At 42.8% G+C, this 24,650-nt stretch overlaps 1 protein-coding gene across 4 annotated transcripts in view; it reads right to left on the bottom strand.

The window, feature by feature from the left end:
• Positions 1-24,650, bottom strand: part of AMBRA1 (autophagy and beclin 1 regulator 1) — a 190,239-nt gene that overhangs the window by 68,801 nt on the left and 96,788 nt on the right. For 3 of the 4 annotated variants that reach the window (XM_077461672.1, XM_077461654.1, XM_077461645.1), the window contains exons 8-10: positions 20,239-20,325; positions 19,056-19,235; positions 18,251-18,406 (exon numbers count right to left, since the gene is read on the bottom strand). In XM_077461672.1, coding sequence (XP_077317798.1) covers positions 18,251-18,406; positions 19,056-19,235; positions 20,239-20,325 — 423 coding nt within the window. The remainder of the gene's footprint in view (positions 1-18,250; positions 18,407-19,055; positions 19,236-20,238; positions 20,326-24,650) is intronic. The other variant, XM_077461663.1, reaches the window with a different exon arrangement.

The raw sequence follows: 24,650 nt of genomic DNA, 5'->3' as shown, positions 1-24,650 counted from the left end.
TGTGCTCTGCCCCGCACTGAGAGGTTAAGCCAGCTGTCAGAAATCTGGACTGATCCCTTCACAATTGTCATGATCCCTACAGAGTCTGGAGCAGCTCTGTGACATCAACTGACAGCGGACCAATGATTTACCAAAACTATATAAAACCATATAAAAATGGTCTTGGGTAAAATACCAGGGGTCTAAACAAATCCCTGCCATCTCCCCTATGAGACAGAGAAAGAATATATGTGTCCTTAAATAGTTCAATTCCTTTCTCTGCAGCCTCAACGGCACTGCAGATGAATGAACAGGAGATAGAGACTTGGAGGCAGCGAGACAACCAATGCTACAGCTGTCCCTTGCTGCCTCTAAGCCTGTGAACTGAGCGATCATGTGACCGCTGATTGTTCAGTTCTTGGGTCCGCTCTGAGGAGAGATCGGTGACTTGTTATTCGCTACTCTGTGCCTTGCCCCAAGCTGAGAGGTTGAACCAGCTACCAGTCAGGAATCAGGGCGGATCCCGACACTATTGTTAGGATCTCTGCAGAGCCTGGAGCGGCCCTGTGATGTCAACCGACAGCGGGCTAATGATTTACCAAAACTATATAATAGGACTACACACACCTATCGATCCCATCACTGGATCAAATCAGACAGGCATAATCTATGTATGGTAGATCAAGCCTCATATACCATTAACTACATAGTTGACCATAAAAATGCTCTTGGGTAAAAGACCAGGGATATAAACAGACCCCTGCCATCTCACCTATGAGACAGAGAAAGGAATGGAGGACACATTCAATTCCTTTCTCTGCCGCCTCAACTGCACTGCAGAAGAATGAACAGGAGACAGAGGCACCTATTCATTCATAAAAATTAAACTCAACAGCAGCAAAGCACCAAGACACCCAACATACGCCGCTCACTCCAATAGGAAAGATCTCAGCTAGTGTTCCATTGATAAAGAAAAAAATCTTCAAGCACTATAGTAATCAGTAGGGATGCACGGATAGCATTTTTGTTACAATGAGTCCAAGTACCGATACTTTTTGTTTAGTACTCACAGATACAAATTGCAACTGTAATTGCAACTGCAATTGCAATTGTTTTAACTTCAGCTGTCAGTAATAGTACAAAGCATTTAAAAAGTTATTTACAAAATTAAATAAAATAGATTTTTTTTTTTTTATTTAGTGCAGGAAAATATTAAATGGAAGAGAATTAAGGCTGATTAGAGTAAATTAAGGGGTTAAAACGGCAGAACATTTATTCATCCCTTTGATCTGCAGATGAAGAAACAGAAATATACAAAAAGAAACAAGGTTTCTTTTTATTTTAGTGTTTCAGGGCTGCACAATGTTGTTAATAAACATTGCCGATGTTGTGACATATACAGTCCGGCCATCGAAAAGTGTCCGCTCTGAACCTGCACCCGCGCAGTACGGAGCAGAAGGAGATTCGGAAAATCTCCGAAGATGAACGGTGCCTGTGCCGTGAGTCCAGGTGCAAGTCCCACCATCCAAGTGGATATAGAGCTGCACATATTAGAGGGCCACTCTTAGGCTCGCTTCGATCGCCACGCCCTCGCTACGCTCGCCACGCTTCAGGCACGGCCTCGCTTCGCTCGGCTCTTTTTATTCTAACTATGTCCACTTGGATGGTGGGGCTAGAACCTGGACTCACGGCGCAGGCGCCGTCCATCTTCGGCTATTTTCGGAATCTGCTTGTCCTGTGTACTGCGCGCATGCGCAGTACACAGCGGACACTATCCGACAGGACACCGGCTGCTTTTTTTTTTCTGACAGCTCCAATTACTGGACTTCTTTAACACTGGGGAGACTCACTGACCACTCAAAGAACCAAGCCTGAAAGTATCGGTTTCAGGTATCGGAGAATTTTATCAGAGCATTTGCACAAGTACCGATACTTGTGCAAATACTTAGTATCAGCACCGATAATAGTATCGGTGCAACCCTAGTAATCAGCAATGCTAAAGGGTGACTCAAACAATAAAAATCAGTCAAACCATGAATTAAAGCATACAATAGAAGATTGGATAGCCAATTTGCTAAACAATGAAACTAGAAGGTATGCTGCTGATCTAAATACGAAGGAGAGGCTCCATCTATATCAAAGAACAAGCAGAGGAGAGACCACTAAGCCCTCAGTGCTGTATAAGGCCCCCTTCACACGGGCTGACCAATCATGTCCACCCTGTGTTTTTCAGGTGAACCCCATTGGATCAACCATTGCCCTCTATGGAGCAGTGGATGTAAACAGTCATGTAACGGGTGACACCCCCCTCTATCTCCCTGATGCCTCAAGCTCCCTTGAGGTGGCCCTGCAGGTTGACTTGTTTGGGTCCCTTTTCGGGAATACGTATTAATTGGACCAAATCCACACTTTTGCCATTATCCCAACCACCTCTCCACCCCATATACCCATACAGTCGGTCACCAAATTCAGATACTTAGGCAATGAAATACGTAAGGATCTCTCCTGCTACCTGACAGATAATGTATACCCTATCCTACAAGTCACACGGAAATGCCTGGCCTGGAAGTCCCTCCCCCTAACACCGGTGGGGAGGATCAACCTCCTCAAAATTACATTTCTCCCCAAATGTCTGTATGTCTTCAGAAATACCCCGGTCCCCATCCCCAACTCTTTTTTCCAAAAACTGGATAAAGTGATCAATGCCTTCATTTGGCCCGGTTTGACCCCCAGGGTGGCTAAGGCCATTCTACAATAACTTTGGAATAGAAGGCTTGGACTTTTTAGGCACAACCACATGGGTAATTGATATGTAAAAATGTATTTATTATACATAGAAAAAAAACATTAAAAAATATACCAGCAATATAAAAAGTCAGTATAACAGGGTTGAATGGTACAGTATATATTGTTAATATATTTTTTAATGTTTTTTTCGATGTATAATAAACTTTTATGTATAATTACCCATGTGGTCGTGCCTAAAAAGTCAGCCTTCTATGCCAAAGTTTTTGACTCAAATTATAGGACGTGGCACAGAGTATTTTAGGAGTACCCACATTACCACTCTGTTGATACTAAATATTTCATTTAAGGCTATTCTACAACTCCCCCTGTCCACAGGCAGATGGGCATTACCGTGCTTCAAACAATACTACTGGGCAGCGGTGATGGTACGTTGGTGGTTCACCCAATCACGACAGAACCCGACGGTAAACCTAGAGGCGGCCATCCTGGAGTCCTATTCAGCAACTTAGTTTTCAGGGGCCCGAAAGCACAAACAGCAATGACCGTCCCCATGTGCACAACAACCAAGGTTTGGGAACAGTTGATAGCTAAACTTAATCCACCTAACACACTCTCTCCTTATACGCCACTCTGGGGTAATCCTAGGTTACCACAACTCTGGTCTATCCCAGACCCAGCAATCTGGGCTAGATACAATATTAAAATTCAACAAATCATGTCGGCAGGCTCCTTTCATATGAAAAGCTGAAACACACTTTCCAGCTCCCAGCGAGAATGTTTTTCGCTACCTACAACTGCAACATGCAATACAAGCCCAATTTCCCACTAACATCCACTTAACATCACATGTGGTGGAGCCTTTTCTTATTTCTACTAGTGCAGACTGCATCCTCTATTCCCCATACCTTCGAATATCCTGTGAGACTGACGGCGGGGGGACTAAGCTCTTTCATAAACGGAAGGCGGATGTGCCCTCCCTGGCGGATGAGGATTGGGAAGAAGGAATCAAATATATCCCCCTGATGATATCCGCTAGAGATAGATATATCCAGCTAAAACTCCTCCATAGGGCATATTAGAACCCCCAAAGGCTTGCTAGGATATATCCCACCCACTCTGACAGATGTCCAAAATGCACTACTGATCTGGGTACATTCTTCCATGTAGTGTGGTCATGTCCCCTTATTCAACAATTCTAGAGGGAGGTGGTGCAGTATATAAACTCAGTTGGAAATTTAAACATCGGACGTGACCCTTGCGTCCTCTTACTAATCTATGCCTCATTATATGCCAGGAAAGTCATCTTAACTAAGTGGAGGCAGCCTGAGCCCCCAACGGTTGCACAGTGGAGAGCGCTCATTGACTCTACCCTTCCATTATATAGGCTTACATATATGAGATGTAACTGGTCAAAAAAAAAAAAAAAAAAAAAAAAAAATGTAGAAAATATGGGGTGCCGGGGCCAAAAGCTAAAATCCTGCTCACGCTACAAGAGGTCCTCATATTTCCTTACAGCGGAGGTTCACAAAAAAAAAGGAACCTCCGCTTTTCGGAACCCTCCCCCCCTCCGGTGTCACATTTGGCACCTTTTAGGGGGGAGGGGGGGTGTAGATACCTGTATAATACAGGTATTTGCACCCACTTCCAGGCATAGATATCCACAGAATCTGCAGGTATCGACGCCACTTCCTGTCCTCCGCTGTCTGCTGGGAAACACACAGATCCCAGACACAGCAGGAACTATCCATATTGCGCAGCACGGCACGCGCAGTAGGGAACCAGGAAGTGAAGCCACAAGGCTTCACTTCCTGATTCCCTTAGAAATGATGGCGGTGGCAGCACCCGAGAACCGAGCGACAGATCAGCTTTAGGTGCTGACATCACGGGCGCCGTGGACAGGTGAGCGTCCATATTTTAAAAGTCCACAGCTGCAGTATTTGTAGCTGCTGACTTAAAAAAATAAAAAATTCCCACTTTAAGTTAGCAAATGGACAAGCTTGTACAGGTCTTCCCACCCCCTCTCCTCCCCCCCGAGGGAACCCGCTCAGTCTTACTACTGCTAATATGGTTGATATTGGATAGGATTACTTGTAAATGTAAGATACCTTGTCTTGAATAGAGATGACCTTACCATCTTCTTTACAGCAAATGTATTTCTGATGTAATATACTAAGAAACACATGTAAACAATCTTTAGCCTACTATGTCTTACATCATGATGTAATGTTTGTTGATATATCGTTTTTTTTTTCTTTTTTCTTCCTTTTTTACGTTTATGTTTATAACTGTACTATGTATGGAAACTTCTCTCCCATTGGAGATAAATAAAAACTGTTAAAAAAAAAAATAAAAAAAAATAAACAGGCATGTAAAAGGACAGGCGGTCTGTTTACATCTGACTGCTCATAAAGTAGAGCAGGCTGTGTCTGCTCTGCATAACTCCAATAGTTTTACTCATGTACAAGAGTGTAAGCAGAGCACTGCAGCAAGACAGAGGAGTTTGTGTTGAGGGCTCCAAACCTTAGACTCCAGAAGGGGAGAGGATTGGTGCACAGCCTCCAGACCACTGTCATAAACTCAGCTGGGCGGAACATGAAGCAGCCGCTATGATCTGCCACTCTGGCCGGACCAGCACTCTAGCGAATGTCACCACAAGAGTCTGCGCACAGGGTTACCTCTTCATCCTGTGAGTGGAGGATCCCGGCGGCTGTTTCATGTTGCACTCAGCTGTGTGTATGACAGCGGTCAGGAAGCTGTCCATCGATCCTCTCCTCCTCCTGGAGTCTGAGTTTGGAGCCCAAGCACAGACTCATCTCTCTCGTTGCAGTGCTTTGCTGATGCTCTTGTATGAGAGCAGAACTATTGGAGTTTAAATAAAGCTTTTTAACCTTTTATACAGCACAATAGTTATTTTAGAGTGACTTTCAACTTTAAATGTAAAAGAAAGCGTTGCCACCCTCTATGCTGTGCCATCTGACAGATGTATGAATCACAACGCTTACGAGAGTAACAAATCCTCTAATAGAGAAGATTAGACTAGATAAGATGTGTTTAGAGGTTTGCCTGAAGTTTAGCTTTGAAGTGCCTAAACACCTAACATGCAACAATGTGCTCTTCACCAACCACCCCTGTGAAAACCCAAACCAAATGTTTTTCAGGTATATGTAAATTAGACATACAATTGCTGCCCACTACCCTAAATGCAGGTATAGGCTACATTCACACTGGTGATTAAGGCCGGTGTAAATTGTAGCAGCAGAAATGAGAGCAGCTAGCTGCAGCCGCTGGCCCCATCTACTATAATGAAAGGTCACTGGCAGCCGCAGATATTCCCGGCTCTCCGCACAGCCATTACTTGATAGACGTTGGGTGCACTCTATGTTTGGTATATACTCAAAACAGTACAACGTCCAAACCATTACCCTCAAAGTGAGTGGTTTAATTAATTCCAATAAAATTAATTATAATAAGAATAAGAAAAATAAAGAGAGGAACATATTGCTTCATCAATGGAAAAATTATTCAGCCATTTCCATTGGCAGGAGGCTTGTGGAATCAAATCAGGCTTCACGTACACGGAACATTTTAAAACCTCTCCTGAACGATTCACCTTGACGGATAGTAACAGACGTTACGTCTGTTGTGCTGCGTTCACATGCCGCATTTGCGTTTAGAAGCTTTTTTTGCGTTGCAAATAGTCATATATGCCCCTGGAAGACGTTACTTTTAACGAAACGGCGTAGGGAGGAGTGGCGTATTGACGTCACCGCGTTCCACGCTGAACCCGGAAGCGACGGGCAGCGTTCACGAAGCCGGCCAACTTGTTTTTAATACAGCGAACTGTTTTTTCAGCTTGATGTAAGTGCAACCTTTTATTTATTTATTAAACCTAAAGAATTTACTACACTATGGCGACCCTTTTTGTTTCTGTATGTGCCGGGCAATGAGTGGTGTGGCCGTAGGACCTTTCCAAAACACCTGAACTGAGATTTATCCTCCTGGCGGTCCATTTGCAGAAGGAGCGTTTCTTTTTGTGGCCATATCTGGTCTCTGTGATGGGACCAGTCTAGCTGGTAAGCGGCAGTAATATTGGTGGTGGAAATCTGTCTCTGCATCTTTGAGGACACCTTTTCCTTTACTGGTGTGGTGTGTTACACAGTGGAGACTACAATCAAAAAGATATATTTTTTTATATATTTTTTTTGTTGATGGTGATATGGACTAATATTTGAACACACACATTTTTGGGATTATAATTTGCTTAAATATTGTTTGATATATTCATTTCATTTATTTATTTTTCACAAATATTTCTGGATCATTTTTAGCGCAGCTTTTTGGAAATTAACTAGGATTTGCTTTGTGGGTATCTCACTTATAAAGTTGCTGCTGCACTCACGGTATAAATTTCACATAATTTATTTGTTAATATTTTTATTAATCATACTTAAGAATAGCGCTGTATTTTTTTGGGTTACATATATGTATTTCCATTAAAATCGCCAAATGGAACGTGGCTAAACGCGAGTTACTGCGTTTACAAGCCGTTACAGGCATTTCAAATGCCTCTGAACATCTGTCCTGAATGCATTTTTTTGCTTTCCAAAAAAACGCTTCTAAACTCAACTGACTAGAAAGGACTATAAAAGACCCTGTGTACATGTACTGATGAGATAACAGGAGAGTTCAGGGGCAGCTGGAACGCAAACACCCAACTGATCCTAAATGGCCGTTTACCAGCAGCAGTGTACATGAGGCCTAATGCTGCGTACACACGATCGGACTTTCCAGCAAAAAAGGTCAGTCGGTCTTCCCGACAGACTTTGGAACGAACGGACTTGCCCACACACGGCTAAAGTCCGCTCGAAAGTCCGTTCATTTTGAATGTGATGACATATGGCGGGACTAGATAAGGAAGTTCACTAGCCAGTAGCCAATAGTTGCCCTTGCGATCGTATTTGGTCCCTGATAGGAACTGGTTCATTTGGACAGATTTGAAACATGTTCTATTTCTAGGTCCTTCGGAAAATTTTAAGAAAAATTATCAGACTATCCCACACATGATCGGACTATGCGATGAAATGATTCCATCTGACCTATTCTGCCGGAAAGTCCAGTCGTCTGTACGTAGCACTAGAGTTTGTAATAGCAGCTGGAGCTCTCTTACTTCAACTTAAAAAGTGGCTCTAAAGCCTAAATATTTTTTACCTTACAGTGATTGCAAAGGTTTTTTGTTTTTTTAAATAACAAAAATGTCATACTTGCCTCCTCTGTGTCTCGGTTTTGCACAGACCAGCCCCAATCCTCTTCTGAGGTCCCCCGGAGGTCTTCCTGGCTGCTCCTCCGCATCAAGTGCCCCCTCGGAGAGCCGCTCTCCCTGGGGGCACCCGTGCGGGCATGTTCCTGAGTCCTGCTGCTGCATCTATTGACACAGACTGCAGGACACGTGTCACTGTATTTGATTGACAGCAGCGGGAACCAATGGCCCCCACTGCTATCCATCTATCCAATGAGGGGCTGCAAAAGTGTCTGGTGCTGCTGGGCTCATATTGTCGCTGGAAAGATCGAGCTCCAGTAAGTAAAAAGGGAGATTCTGGGGGGGGGGGGGGGGCAACTGCATCTCAGGCGGTTTTCCACCTTACTGCATAAAATGCAGTAAGGTGAAAAACCTTGAGACTTCACAACTTCTTTAATGCATTGCTTGCTTTGAGGTAAAAAATGTTTGGGCATCAGCTTTCCCACACACCTTCCCCCATTGGCTCCCACTGCTGTCAGTCAAAGCCAATGACGAGGGAGTGGGGGAGGGGACAAGTCCCGCTGTTTGTGTTGATAGTCACAGCAGCAGGGCTCGGAAGCAAGCACACACAAAATCCCACGTGGGAAGCAGCATTCCGTGGGACCACTGGACACAGAGGAGGGGGCCAGGAGCACCAGTATAGGACCCCAGTATATGATGTTTGAGGTTGCACCGTGCAATTCCATTGCACAGAGCAAGTATAGAAATGCTTTTCTGTTTTTTTGTTTATTTATTGTTTTTGTTTTAATTGTACCTTTACAATCTCTTTAAGCTCTAACTGAACAACATGTATTTTTATAATTTTTGGGTCCTGCCAATGATAGAAAATCACGACCACTGTAGGTGCTCACAGGGCTGGAGAAGAAGTTCCAGGACCTCAGTGGGAAAAGGGTGGAAGTGATGTCAGCTTGAGGGCGGGACTGTCTCTACATCTCCTCCAGCAGCCATGATTTTCTATCATTGGTGGGATCGGGACACTATGCAGATTTTGCATTTGACCAGATGTGTAATTAAAGTGGATGTAAACCCTCACATATACCCAGTGAAGTGAACAGCCACAGATGATACACAGAGATGAAACAAACCTTCCCACATAAGTGGGACTGACGTGATCTAGCAAAACCTAATTTTCAGACTTTACACTTTAACATGCTTACGTGAGATTTTTAGCTACTGTGTTTACATCTTTTTTTTTGGCCCTTGCTCATTTATTGGTCAAATCCTGCATAAATGTGATCACTTGCAACGAAGAGGCAATTGCCGTGTTTTCGGCTGTGATGGAAAAACACCATAGGGGGAGGCGAGTTAAATCTCAGTAACGGTTACTGATTAGTTAACACCAAAAATATTCTGAAATGTCATACAAACCCAGATTGTCCATAGAGTGTCTTGGCTAATGTTTTTAGAGTGGTACTTACACCTGGGCAATTGTATGTCTGTACCTAGCCAATCTATGCATCTATAGGCAAATTGGAGAAGGGTCGGTATTTGCTGGGACCCGAGTATCAATTAACCACTTCAATACAGGGCACTTTCGCCCCCTTCCTTCCCAGCCCAATTTTCAGCTTTCAGTGACAATTGCGCGGTCATGCTACACTGTACCCAAATGAAATTTTTATCATTTTGTTCGCACAAATAGAGCTTTATTTTGGTGGTATTTATTCACGACTCCGTTTTTTATTTTTTGCGATATAAGCGCAAAAAAGCGGAAATTTGGAAAAAAAAAACAATATTTTCTTTTTTCTACTTCAATAAAAATCCAATAAAATCAAATTTTGTCATAAATTTAAGCCAAAATGTATTCTGCTACATGTTTTTGGTAAAAAAAAATCCGTTAAGTGTATAATAATTGGTTTGTGTGATCACGGACATATGTACGCAAATGATCATGTACATATGTGTGCAGGTGATCACGTACATATGTGTGCAGATAATCATTGGGACATGTGATTTTAGTGGGACATATGTGGGGGACATGTTTTTATTATTAGGGACATGTGTTTTTATTATTTGGGGACATGTATGTTTTGGGGACATGTGTGGGGACATTGTGTTTATACTGTGTGATGTGTTTACTGTGTGGTGTGTTTACTGTGTACACTAGACTGGTGATCAGTGAGTAAAAAGCTGTAAAAAGCAGCTCATACTCACTGATCAGCAGCCGGCTGCAGCGATCTGCTCTCCTCTCCACAGCGATGACTTCTGTGTGAGGAGAGGAGGAGCCGATTGCCTAGCAACCGGCTGTTTACATCACATGACGGCCGTGATTGGACACGGCCGTCATGTGATCAGGAGGGCCAATCACAGAGCCCTCCTGCCGATCTGAGATGCGCCGTGTCCGGGTGACACGGGCGCATCGGGATCGCGCCGCTGCACGGGCGCGCGCGCGATCCCGCTACTCCTGAATGACGTTCCTGAACGTCATATCAGGAGTAGGCGGCTCCCACCCGGCCGTATATGTGCATTGGCCGGGTGGGAAGTGGTTAAAGATATCTGAGTGTCTAATATTTTTTTAAGATGTGTTGGCTCTTGTGAAAAGTAGATTGCAGTCTTTTAGGAGTTAAGCATTTAATGACGCAGTGAAAACTGTAAAAAAACCATTTCTGCTAACAAAGAATCTGCAGGTGCAGAGACACAAAGGCCGTACTTCCCGCCACGCTGTAAAGAGCAGGCAGCAGCTAGGAGCTGCTGAGCAAAGAGAAAGGACTCTTCTCAAACTGTGTCAGCACCCTGCAGCCTACATATCAAAGGCGCATCTCTGACAGTTGCCCCCATGCGATGTTCAGACAGTTGCGGGATCTCTCCACCATTCATACTCGAGAAATGCACACTATGCAGAAATCCACCTGCATGCATATAGAAGGACTGCACGACAGATACAAAATGCATTACAGAAGGAAAAATAGCCAAAGACTGAGTGCAAGTTTGGGGAGCCTGGCATAAAATAAAGACTTAGCCCTGTTTCACACCAGTGCAACTTGACAGTTCAAAGTGGTATGAGCGGCAATGGAACTGTTAAAACTGCGGCAACTTTAAAAAAAGGTTCCTGTACTATTGCCGTGCAACTTGCATTGACATTTGTTAAATGAAATTACACAGATGTTAGCAAGCAGCACATGAAATTGCATCACATCTGGGCATTTGCGGTTGAGGTCAGCATGTCTGCGATTCTGGCCACAATCCCAAAATGCTCTGCAAAATTGACAAATCCCACTACGGATGTTCAGATGACATTCATTTTCAATAGCACCTAAACACAGGTGTTATTCTGGCGCAATTGTGGTGCATTTCTTTTCGCCATAAATAAAGCCCCTGCTTCACGATTTATGACACGACAATCGTGGTAGAATTGCACCCGCATTTGAGTACCACTGAAAATAAATGGCACCTGAACAAGCCAGGTGCGATTTGTCAGTTTTTGCAGCGAGTTTTGGGATCGCAAATATGCCCATAATCGCAAGCACCCAGGAGTGAACGGGGCTTGGTAGTCATCTTTGAAGACGCACTGAAGTAGCGTGGCTTCAAAGCCACACTGGTGTGAAACAGGGGTTAACGTGAAGCTATAATGTATAGGCAATTAGTTCACTTACATCCACACTGACCTCCAGCAGCACATACCTGCTTTTAAATTACACCTCTCCCACTGGAGGTGGAGCAACAGCAGGCACCCAAGTTGTAGCTTACACAAGACTATAGACTTTCTCCATGAGACAGTGCTGACGATCGGTGACTGGCCCAGGGCTGTCACGAGTCATATGCACCTCCATACATATCTTCCTGAAAACATCACAGCACCCTGCCTCAATACTCCCGCTCCATGATGCCAGCAGTAAACACCTGGGAGGAGTGATGTAAATCTCAAAATATGAATGTCTGGAGGAGCGAGCAATTCTAGACAGCATTTGCATGAAGTCCACCCAAGGTAACACCCATGATTCAAAGAACGTAAATCAGGGGTGGCCAAACTGTTCCATAGATGCACTGCAGTTATTGCCTGTGGGTTTGGTGCACTTTCTAAAAGCGCACCAAAAAAACGTTCATACCTGCAGGATATAATAGAATTCTACGGCAAAGTGCAGGTAACCCGCAGCAAATCACAGGTGCACTGCGGTGTGGGTAAACTGCAGCGCATCAGTGTGAAAGCAGCATTAGGCCCTATTGTGGTATAATCATTTTTATTGAAGAAAAAATAAAAATGCACAGGTGAAGATCAGTTTACCAACACAGGGGGATCAGATGAAAGACATAAATTTACATAGAACATAAATGAATGAACCCAAAACCGGTCCAGTTATAAAGCAAGAGCCCAAGGCCTTAGGCCCTTTTCATGTGACCGATTAGGTTTGCCTGTCCATTTTCCAGGCAGACCCAGTGAGACCCTCCAGTCATCTCTGAGGAGTGGAAGATGTAAACTGTCTAGTGTCAGTTTACATCCGCCTACCGCCAAAGGGATATGTCTCCGTCTGGGAAGACTGCAGAGCCCATAGAGTACAGAAGGCTTTGTCCATGTCCACTCTGCATATGCCATGTCCATGAACCGGTCATCTGGCTGCTTCGTTCATTGCGTCCCACGACTGGTTACTAATTTGCTAAAGTGGCCGAGCTCTTCAAAGGTTGAGCACCTCTGATGTAAATCCAATGAATGAAAGGGCGTGCCAGGGAAAGGGTTAGATCAGGGGTGGGCAAGAGGAACAGGATAGCAGCAGCGAGTAATAAGTGGCAGATGTGGGGGAGCTGTAGAATGAAGACGGGAATGCCGTGCTGGAATCCTGTCTACCCATAACTTTTTGATCACCTCACCTACCTGTATAATTTTGCATAGAACCTACCCAACTCCCATCCGTTGATCCGGATACCGGCCACATCATAGTCCGTTTTGTCCTAGATGTGGTGAGACCAGCGGCACTTAACCACTTTATGTGGTCATCTCCTGTCATCCAAGGCTATTGATCACAGGGTGTCCAATTTCTACATGACTGAATGAGCTCTCCCTTAACACTTTGCCCTAAGCCAGTGGTTCTCAACTCCTGTTCTCAGGACCCACTAACAAGCCAGATTTTAAGTATACTAGAATATTTAAGAATACTGCAATCACTGAGCAGCAAATTTTAATCACTTGTGATGTATTTCAGTTATCTTGCAAACCTGGCCTGTTAGTGGGTCCCGAGGACAGGAGCCGAGAACCACTGCCCTAAGCAGTGCCTTCTGGGCCTCCTTCCCAATAAGGATAGTGACAAACAGCTCATTTTCCTGCAAGAAACACTTTATGACAAGATTGCTAGGGTATGGCTAGATCAGACCTCTACATGCATAGACTACGAATCTTTAGTTGTACGCAAGTATCAACTTTATGTGATCATTGCACTACCTGCTGGCTATACTTAAAGTGCACGTCTCTGTGTCATAAGCAATCAGTACTAAACGCAGAGTATCCGCATGCTACTGTACTACTGAGGCGACTTGTAGTAAAGAGGGAGAAGAGACATGAGGTGCAATGAGGATGTGAGAAGTAATGGAGTAGGAAGAGAGGCAAGGAGTAATGAACTAGGAAAGGATAGGTGAGGAGTAATGAACTAGTATGGAAGAGGTGACGAGTAACAAAGGAAGACAGGAGAGGTGACAAGTAACAAAGTAGGACAGTTGAGGAGTAATGAGGTGAGATGTAATGAAATAGAATGGTAGGGGTGAGACGTAATGAAGTAGGGTGGAAGAGGTGAGAAAAAAATAAAAAGTAGGACAGGAGACATGAGAAGTGATGAAGTAGAGTGGAGGAGGTGAGGACTAATGAAGTAGGACAGTAGAAGTGAAGAGTAATAAAAATAAAAAAATAAAAGACAAAAAATTAGATGGAGTAATAAAGGACAGAAGAGGCGAGGAGTAAAAGTAGGTGGAGAGTAACGAAGTAGGACGAGAGAGGTGGAGAGTAACGAAGTAGGACGAGAGAGGTGGAGAGTAACGAAGTAGGACGAGAGAGGTGGAGAGTAACGAAGTAGGACGAGAGAGGTGAAGAGTAACGAAGTAGGACGAGAGAGGTGAAGAGTAACGAAGTAGGACGAGAGAGGTGAAGAGTAACGAAGTAGGACGAGAGAGGTGAAGAGTAACGAAGTAGGACGAGAGAGGTGAAGAGTAACGAAGTAGGACGAGAGAGGTGAAGAGTAACGAAGTAGGACGAGAGAGGTGAGGAGTAACGAAGTAGGATGGAAGAGGTGAGGAGTAATGAAGTAGGATTGGAGAATTGAGGACTAATGAAGTAGGACGAGAGAAGGGATGAGTAATGAAGTAGGATGGAAGAGGTGAGGACTAATGGATTGGGACGGTAGGGGCGAAGAGTAATGAAGTAGGATGGAAGAGGTGAGGAGTTATGAAGTAGGATGGAAGAGGTGAGGAGTAATGAAGTAGGACGAGAGAGGTGAGGAGTAATGAAGTAGGATGGAAGAGGTGAGGAGTAATGAAGTAGGATTGGAGAATTGAGGACTAATGAAGTAGGACGAGAGAGGGGATGAGTAATGAAGTAGGATGGAAGAGGTGAGGACTAATGGAGTAGGACGGTAGGGGCGAAGAGTAATGAAGTAGGATAGAAGAGGTGAGGAGCAATGAAGAAGGATGGGAGAGGGAAGTGGCTTTTTGAAGTAAATGGCATTGGGAGAGCTAATAGGGCGACACCATACACACCCCCCATCCCCCACACTCACTGTAGAAGTGGAATTAAATGTCAGTTTTCAGAAGGCAAAATATGCGATGTACAGTAATATCAAAGTGTGGATTTTCTTGCTCTATAAATCTCCACATCATACAGCTCGGCATAGATACCTCACCACGAAGGGAAAAAAATAAAAAACCATCCTGGCTTCTCATAATATTGCAAGTCCAACCCGCACTGTTTAAAGGACACTCTGCCAGCCTTTCAAGAATGAGCAATAAATCTTTGTCATGTTTGGAGCACAAACAAAATAAATAAAAAGCTTTTCTTTGACGTTCATAGAAATGTGGACTGGCACTGGATACGAGGAAACGCTCCAGGATAAAGGAATTTGATTACTTCACGTGTCCCTATTATATCAGGATTACAGATTACACGAGAGGCGACACATGCTGAGGGTTGAATATATAAATAAAAAACAGCCTGTGAACTCATTTGTCGACAGAAAATTTCAATGGCCCCACAGAATTTCTATTAGTCTACAATCCATTTAGAATCCATGAATAACTGAGCTGGATTGGAGTTAAGACCTCTTTCCATATTACAATAACACCATAACAATATGGCAGTGTACACACAGGTAACGTACTGCATAGCACTGTGGTTTTAAAGCACACAAGGCAATGCATGTCGGGACCCTCAGATGTAGTTTTAAGGATTACCTATCCAAAAAATGTATGTCAGGAACAGATCCCACTAAAGAAAAATGTGGAATAAGTAAAGGTTTTCTTTAAATAATAAATCATACATTTAAAGCACATTCGCATTTAATATACACCAAGCTAATTAAGCCAACTATTAAAAATAGCAATTTAACCTTTCCTTACTTATAACTGCACTTTGAGAATTGTTTATACTCCAGAATTGCTCACTAGCCCTTTATTGCTGTCTTTTTAAAATTAAATTACAATGGGGGGGGGTGAATTATTTGATCCCATGCAGTTGCAGTTCAGTGAATAAAATAAGTATTTGGTCCCCTACTAATAATTCTGGCTACAGCATGTGCTCATGTTGTACACAGATCAGTCCTTTTAATTTAAGAAGGTGCTCCCAACGACAACTCGTTATGTGTATAAAAGACAACTGTCCACAGAAATCTTTCTTCCATTCAAACTTCACCATCATGGGCAAGACTGAAGAGCTGTCAAAGGACGTCAGGGACAAGATTGTAGACCTGCACAAGGCTGGAATAGCCTACAAGACCGTTAGCCAGAAGCTTGGTGAGAAGGAGACAACTGTTGGAGCAATTATTCGCAAACAGAAGAAAAACAAAATAACCATCAATCGCCCTTGATCTGGAGCTCCATGCAAGATTTCGCCTCATGGGGTAAGGATGATGATGAAAAAAAGTGAGGGATCAGCCAAAAATTATATACATGGGGGGGAGCTTGTGAATGGTCTCAAGAAAGTTGGTATTGTGTATCTGAGGCAGAAAAGGATAAGCAAATGATATAAATGAAGGGAGCATTAAAGGCCAAGTCCAACCTTTAGCAACCTATTAAATGTTGCAATCCTCCTACCTCCATAGCACAGATCAACTACACCCATGACAGGACATCGGGGTTCTTCTCCCCCCTCAGCGGCTGTCAAATTTGAAATCAGACGCAAAAGCATGAACTCTCAATGGAACACCAGTGCAACATCACTGTTAACTGACCCTTTTCCCAGCTCTCCAAGAGAGCACTGATCATAGGTGCAAGGTTTTTCAGGCTATTAAAAAAAAAAAAAAAAAACTGCAAAAATATGTGCATTTTATTATTTTTATACAGGCAGGTCCATAAATATTGGGACATTGACACAATTCTAATCTTTTTGGCTCTATACACCACCACAATGGATTAAAAAATAAACTAACACGATGTGCTTTAACTGCAGACTTTCAGCTTTAATTTGAGGGTATTTACATCCAAATCAGGTGAACGGTGTAGGAATTACAATAGTTTGTATATGTGCCTCACACTTTTTAAATGACCAAACGAAATGAGACAATTGGCTGCTCAGCTGTTCCATGGCCAGGTGTGTGTTAGTCCCTCATTATCCCATTTACAAGTAGCAGATAAAAGGTCCAGAGTTCCTTTCAAGTGTGCTATTTGCATTTGAAATGTGTTGCTGTCAACTCTCAATATGAGATCCAAAGAGCTGTCACTATCAGTGAAGCAAGCCATCATTAGGCTGAAAAAATAACAAACAAACCCATCAGAGAGATAGCAAAAATATTAGGTGTGGCCAAATCAACTGGAACATCCTTAAAAAGAAAGAATGCACCGGTGAGCTCAGCAACACCAAAAGACCCGGAAGACCACGGATAACAACTGTGGTGGATGACCGAAGAATTATTTCCCTGGTAAAGAAAACGCCCTTCACAACAGTTGGCCAGATCAAGAACACTCTCCAGGAGGTAGGTGTATGTGTGTCAGTCAACAATCAAGAGAAGACTTCACCAGAGTGAATACAGAGGGTTCCCCACAAGATGTAAACCATTGGTGAACCTCAAAAACAGGAAGGCCTGATTAGAGTTTGCCAAACAAAATCTAAAAAAGCCTTCACAGTTCTGGAACAACATCCTATGGACAGATGAGACCAAGATCAACTTGTACCAGAGTGATGGGAAGAGCAGAGTATGGAGAAGGAAAGGAACTGCTCATGATCCAAAGCATACCATCTCATCAGTGAAGCATGGTGGTGGTAGTGTCATGGTGAGGGCATGTATGGCTGCCAATGGAACTGGTTCTCTTGTATTTATTGATGTGACTGCTGACAAAAGCAGCAGGATGAATTCAGAAGCGTTTCGGGCAATATTATCTGCTCATATTCAGCAAAATGCTTCAGAACTCATTGGACGGCGCTTCACAGTGCAGATGGACAATGACGCAAAGCATACTGCAAAAGCAACCAAATAATTTAAGGGAAAGAAGTGTACTGCTATGCAATGGCCAAGTCAATCAGCTGACCTGAATCCAATTGAGCATGCATTTCACTTGCTGAAGACAAAACTGAAGGGAAAATGCCCCAAGAACCAGCCGGAACTGAAGACAGTTGCAGTAGAGGCCTGGCAGAGCATCACCAGGGATGAAACCCAGCGTCTGGTGATGTCTATGCGTTCCAGACTTCAGGATGTGATTGACTAGAAAGAATTTGCAAACAAGTATTAAAAAGTGAAAGTTTGATGGATGATTGTTAATCTGTCCCATTACTTTTGGTCCCTTAAAAAGTGGGAGGCACATATACAAACTGTTGTAATTCCTACACCGTTCACCTGATTTGGATGCAAATACCATCAAATTAAAGCTGAAAAGTCTGCAGTTAAAGCACATCTTGTTCGTTTCATTTCAAATCCATTGTGGTGGTGTATAGAGCCAAAAAAGTTTGAACTGTGTTGATGTCCCAATATTTATGGATCTGACTGTAGTTGATTTTAGCCTTTAAAAATGTAAGTTCACCTTTTCACAAAAAATTTAAAAAAGGTTAACAATGTAGATCATCTCCTCCCAATACCACCCCCCCTCCCCCGTCCCCATTGCACTTACCTCCTTTGTGGAGCTAGGGTATTGCTTGCTGACCATGCAGCCGATGTAAGAGGCCTGGGATCTGAAAGTCGTACTCTTCTTCTAGGATGGATCAGAGTGATTCTGGCCTGTGATCGTGTTGACCAATCAGAATCGTTCTGATTCGTCCCAGCATCCCTAAGGAAAAAAGAGAATATGACCACGGTTCTCAAATCCCCGGACCCCACACTGGCTGCCAGGGCAGCGAAAGCTTCCACAGAGGTAAATGCAAAAGTGACTGAAGGGGGAGTAGCTTGGGGCGGTTATGCGGAGGGTCTACGGTGTTCAATAACAGTTTAATTTTTTTTTTGTGAAATCTGAACTTATAAAAACAGACGGGGGATTGGGTGTGGGGGCCAGTGCATTTGTAACATGGCACACACTGAATATGGGTGCAACATGTGACATGTTACAAAAGGTGAACTTATCCTTTAAGCTCATTATGTCATCTTTATAGCTCTGGCCTCTGTAGATTTGGAGTAATAACACAAATGCAACTCTGCCATCCCTGTGGGTGCGTTTCTTTTTAAAACATTACTTAATTAGGATGGTTGTGGATCACACAGGCTATTTTTTTTTTTTATCTGTGGTCACTTCATTGCATTTGCTGTTTGTAAGTCCTACCCAATGTATAAGTCGTGTAGAAAATCACTTTATGGTTCCTGGCACTGAAAGAACCAAACCATCCACAAAAGAAAAAACAAAACATTTCATATTCAATTTTGACTGCGGAGAACCTTTAGATAATACAGACTGCTGTCCCACACCACCACACCAGATGACTCACTCAAACTCCTCAAATTCCAGGTCACCAGCTTCCACGGCGCTTTGGCCTTCGCTGGAGGAAGGGGCCGATGCAGAAGACCTCAGGCGATTCTGCTGGTAACGCATAGAGCGCTGTCGGATACTGTCCCTCCGAGATAGGTACTGGATCATTCTTTGTGCGTAATAAGCAGCTGGAGACAACCTGCAGACCGCAAGAGACAATTATGAGTTTCTTCGAGTCAATCGATAAAAAAAAAAAAAATAAAAAAAAAAGTACATCAAAGACTGAAAGGATAATTCAAACTATTTTTACACCTTTTAGCAGATAAAAAGCTATATGAAGAATGCTTGTTATTCAGAGAATCTGTCTAGCCAGCACTTTCTGTATTGACAGTGGAAATCATCAATTATGCTGCTAGATTAATGTGAGCTACTGAGATGTGGTGCATAAGCAGTTAAAACCAAAGCCAACAAATGGGGATAGCCAGCTTTATACAGAACTGCTGCAGTAGTAAGAAAAGGTGGTCTTCTCTAGACTTTTACACGGTCCTGATAAATATAATCAGGATGTCACTTTAGGGGGCATGGAAAGGTACTACCCCACACAGATATAAAACTTCCATGCAGTTCACTGCTGCACCATTCCTCTGTCCAAAAATGATTAAGATGCTGGGAAGGGTGCACAGCAGCTAGATGACCCCTGTGCAAGGGGCTTTAAGGAGAAATTGTAAGGAAAAAGGAAGACACATTGAAGAGGAATGCATCATATGAACACATCGCTTACAAAAAACTGGGATCAGATGACCAACTTTCAAAGTACTGCTCCTTTTAGGTAGGAGGAGTGTAGAAGGAGGGTCGCACTTTGCCGCAGTGAAGTCCTCTGGAAGTGGGAGTGGGTCAAAAAAAGGTATCCACTCCCCCTAGAAAGGTGCCAAGTGTGGCAGCAGAGTGGGGAAGAAGCAAACAAGTGGAAATGTACCTTTAGGGTGGAGCTCTGCTTTAATTTTTTTTTGCTTTCAGAAAGAGGAAGGATTACAGCCCCTGTCAGGTTTGTTTGGTCATCGGTGTCCCTTTATATCTTCCTAATGATCTTTGCCACCAGGGCAGAAAGTAACTGGGAATACAACTTTGTTATATAGTCACAGGAATAGTAGGCAAGAGGAATTGCCTCCAGTATGGTCGCCCTTAAAGATTATTCAACTTACCTGGCAGGGTCAGGGTAAATGGGGTGTTCTCGAGAACCAGTGCCATCATAGCGAGACAGAGAGATCAGTGAGGACTCCAGAAGCCTCCTAGAATGAGAGAGAGAAAATGAGAAATTAGTTGATGTAAAGGATCTGATATAAAGGATCTGATATAAAGGATCTGATATAAAGGATCTGATATAAAGGATCTGATATAAAGGATCTGATATAAAGGATCTGATATAAAGGATCTGATATAAAGGATCTGATATAAAGGATCTGATATAAAGGATCTGATATGAGTGATCTGCTGAAAAGGGTAGTCGGACTGCTTTACTAATCCGCTGTCTTAGTAGTTTGAGTCACTGACCTCGTACAAGCATGCAGATCAGAAAAGTCAGATGTTCTTATCTGAATACTTATGGATGTTAAAGCATTAGCACCAAGCACAACAGCCAGACAAATAGCATTTTAAGGAGGAAAGGTAGGAAATAGTGGGCTACAAATTTCCCTCAAAAGATTTTTTTCAATTTCTTGAGGGTAAAAATAAAGTGGCTTCTTTGAGCAGCAAAACATCTGTGAAATAGGCTTTAGTGGTAGTTGGCCTTTAAAGTGGTTGTAAAGTATATATAGGTTTTTTACCTTCATGCACTCTATGCATGAGGGTAAAAAAATAAAAATAAAAAAACACACCTGTGTGCAGCATAGCAGCTCCCCGACTAGTTACCTGGGCCCCATCTTAATCCAGCAATGTGCACAAGAGCGTCGGCTGCCCCAAGTCTCTCTCTCCTCATCGGCTGAGGCACAGCAGTGGGAGTAAATCACAGCCAGTGAGCCAATGAATAGAGTGGAGGGAAGGGCCGAGATGTGGCTTCATGTGCCTTATGGATGCATAGAGCAGGGCTCAGGAGCAAGCATGCACCAGTGCCCCCCATAGCAAGCAGCTTGCTATGATGGGGGCACTGGCCAAGGGGGAGGAGCCAGGAGCACCGGTGGGTGACCTGAGAAGAGGAGGTAAGAGCAGGTAAGTATCACGTTTTTTTTTTTTTATAACAAACACCTTTATGATGACTTTAAAGGTTAACTAAAAGGCATTTTTTTTTCTCATTTTGGATAAAGTAAAGGAGGATTATAACCCCATTTTTTTTGCACCTCATGGCAGGTATACGTCAATATCATTGTGTGTACATTAGCAGTGAACAGATTAGAAAACTATATCAACTATTTATTCTCTTTAGACCCAGATTTTTCCAACCGGGGAAGCATTTTGTCGGTAAGGGACAACGTGAAGACCGAATGCAATTTTCCAGGTGCAGCAGAACTAAACCGGAATCTACATCAACTGTACCTTTATGAGACGGCAAATTATTTTGATGAATGATAAAAATCAACACAAAATAAACATAACACAGAAGAATATTTTACATGCTAGAACACGTATTTGTATTCTTGCTCCAAGTCAGTGTCAACAGTAAAATTAAAGCTGAACTCCAGGCAGTCATATGCAAAAAAAAAACATCACTTGATGCAAGAATTTATGCATTAAAAACACTGAATGTATTTAAATACAACTAGCACAAGTACCTGAATCTGTATTAATATTAACCAACTGTAATTCCCCATGCAATACCACTTGAATCTGTAATATTAACTACCACACCACAAAGTGGATGAGGGAAAGGCAGCGATCTATGCCAATTCTGTGCACAGCAATGCTTACCAGTGGGGAGAAAGCACAGCTATTAAGTGGTTCCAAGTAGAGCTGCACGATTGTGGCTAAAATGAGAATCCAAATTTTTTTTGCTTAGAAGATAGATCCCGATTCTCTCATGATTCTCGCGGCGTAACATCATCTTTCACATTAAAACAAACAAATTTTGCTAACAATTTTTTTTTTTTTTAAATTATTGAAATTTATTTTTTCCCAAACAATTGTATTTGAAAGACTGCTGGGCAAATACAGTGTGCCATAAAATATTGCAGCAATTGCCATTTTATTCCCTAGGGTCTCTGCTAAAGTTATATTAATATATATATATATATATATATATATATATATATATATATATATACACATTTTTAGTTATTAATGTTTGGGGGTTCCAAGTAGTTTTCTAGCAAAAAATATTGATTTTAACTTAAGAAAGAAGTGTCAGAAAAAGATTTAGACTAAGTGGTTAAACTTCCTGCATTTACATGTGGTTGAAAGCTTGGCAGACTGCCCAGATTATTTGTTTACACAAGAAGTTCTATGCCTTTGATCTAAGAAGTTAGTTACAATGTTTCATGCAAGTTCTAAACTTGGCAGATTGCCCAAAATGCTTTATTTTGACAGCTGAGTGAGCAGATAATCTCTCCACTTGTTTATATGAAAGAATGGCCTATCCTCAGTGGGAGAGATCCTCAGAGGAGAGAATCGAAATCGCGGTTTTGTAACAATTAAATCGCGCAGCTCTAGTTCTAAGGCCCCTTTCATACTGGGGCGATGGGTGCACCGGCGGCAAAACTATTACCTAAATAACGAAAGCTATTTTTAGCGGCGCTTTACAGTCAATTTTGAGGCGCTATTCAGCCGCTAGCGGGGTGCTTTGACCCCCACTAGCGGCCGAGAAAGGGTTAAAACCACCGCAAAGCGCTGCTGCAGCAGCGCTAGGCCGGCAGTATAGCTGCGCCATTGATTTCAATGGGCAGGAGTGGTGAAGGAGCAGTGTATACACCACTCCAAAGATGCTGCTAGCAGGATTATTTTAGCATCCTGCCAGAGCAGTGCTCCTCGGGGCTTTCACATTGGAGAGACATTAGCGGCTCTTTCAGGGCGCTTTGTTGGCGCTATTTTTAGCGTTATATTGCCTGCAAAGCGCCTCAGTGTGAAAGGCGTCTAATGAATGAGGGCCGTTTTTTACCTTAATGCAGCTCAACCCCCCAACTTACACTTACCTGAGCCCGATCTTGATCTAGTGCTGTGTATGAGAATAGCATCACTGCTCTCTACCCTCACTGGCTCAGAAGCAGCAACGGGAGCCATCGGCTCCTTCTACCGTCAATCAGTCGGGGGGGTGGGGTTGCCGAGCCGCACTGTGTGTGTTAATTAACACACACAGTGTGGATTGGCAACAAGCCTGCATGAGTGTCCCCATAGCATGCGGCTTACTATTGGGACACTCAGGAGTACCGGCGGGGGGACCCGAGAAGGATCTGGGCTGCTCTGTGCAAAAACCACTGCACAGAGCAGGGAAGTGTGACATGTTTGTATTTTTTTCTTTTTCATTTTCCCTTGACAATCACTTTAACCTTCCCAGAGAGTGTTGCTGCTCGTTTATGGTCTAATCACAGGTCGGGGCACCTCCTAAACCAGGCTGTATAGGGGCATAGTGGTCCAGCGGCTCACTCTGCTGTCTGGTAGGAGTGCCTGAATCACAGGACTAGCTGAAATCGCAAATCTTTATCATGCACTTTTCTTTTAGCCGTTTCAAAAATAAAAAATAGTTGCAAGCTATAAACATTTACATTGTTGTTTATTATAAAATGTATCCAAATGCTCAATAATAAAAAAAATATAATGTTTTAATCTCAGCGCTGCAATGCAGTATGTTTTTAAAAGTACAATATGTCAGTTTTGCTTTTCAATATTTTAATGAATTTTGTTGTATAAAGAACAACTTCAAACAAAGCGTACAGATAGATGTACAAACTAAGCATATGGAGAATATCAAAAAAAATTTTTATGTCCAACATGTCGCATTTATTCCTGCTTTTTAATGTGATGGGATACAAAATCAATATAAAAACTTTTTCTACTACAGGAGGATGTGGTGTTCACAGAATGCCCAGCTAGATTTCAGCTGTTAGGGAGTGGGATGTACTAAACCTTCACTGAATTGAAAGAAAAAAAAAAAAAAAAATTCTAATCAGGGAGACTGTCCCTAATAGGGATGCGCCGATATATTGGCCGCCGAAGGTTATTATCCGAAAAATAAGGCGTTTTTCCGATAGATAAAAAGGTGGCGATAATGAACATTGAAAAAAAGGTGTGCGATTTTGACACATTTTTCATGTCATGACTCAAACAAAAAAAAAAAAAATACATAAAAATGCAAGTGCATTTTTGATGCGTTTTTGCCACGCTTTCAATGGGAAGGTGTGTTAATAACTGACCAAATATGCACCAAAAATGCAGATTTTTAACACTGCAACGGAAGCACAGCGGACCACTGTGAAGACATACATCAAATTTAAAAAGGGGTGGATTTTTCTTGCCTTTTATTTTAAATGCAAAAGTGCTTCAAAAACTATTAAAAGGAGAAGTCCAGCCAAAGTTGGACTTCTATGGATCTGGAAGTGAAGTCCCTTCTCTGCTGACTTCCCAGATATCAGCCCAGGAACTGCGTCATCACGACAATAGGATGACAATCTGGTTCCACCAGGTACCTGGA

Source organism: Lithobates pipiens, unplaced genomic scaffold (assembly GCF_037356315.1).
Source record: "Lithobates pipiens isolate NorthernLeopardFrog02 unplaced genomic scaffold, aLitPip1_a1.2 Scaffold_10, whole genome shotgun sequence".
NCBI lineage: Eukaryota > Metazoa > Chordata > Amphibia > Anura > Ranidae > Lithobates > Lithobates pipiens.
The sequence above is the reverse complement of the archived record's forward strand: the minus strand, read 5'-3'. Positions and strand labels throughout refer to the sequence as shown.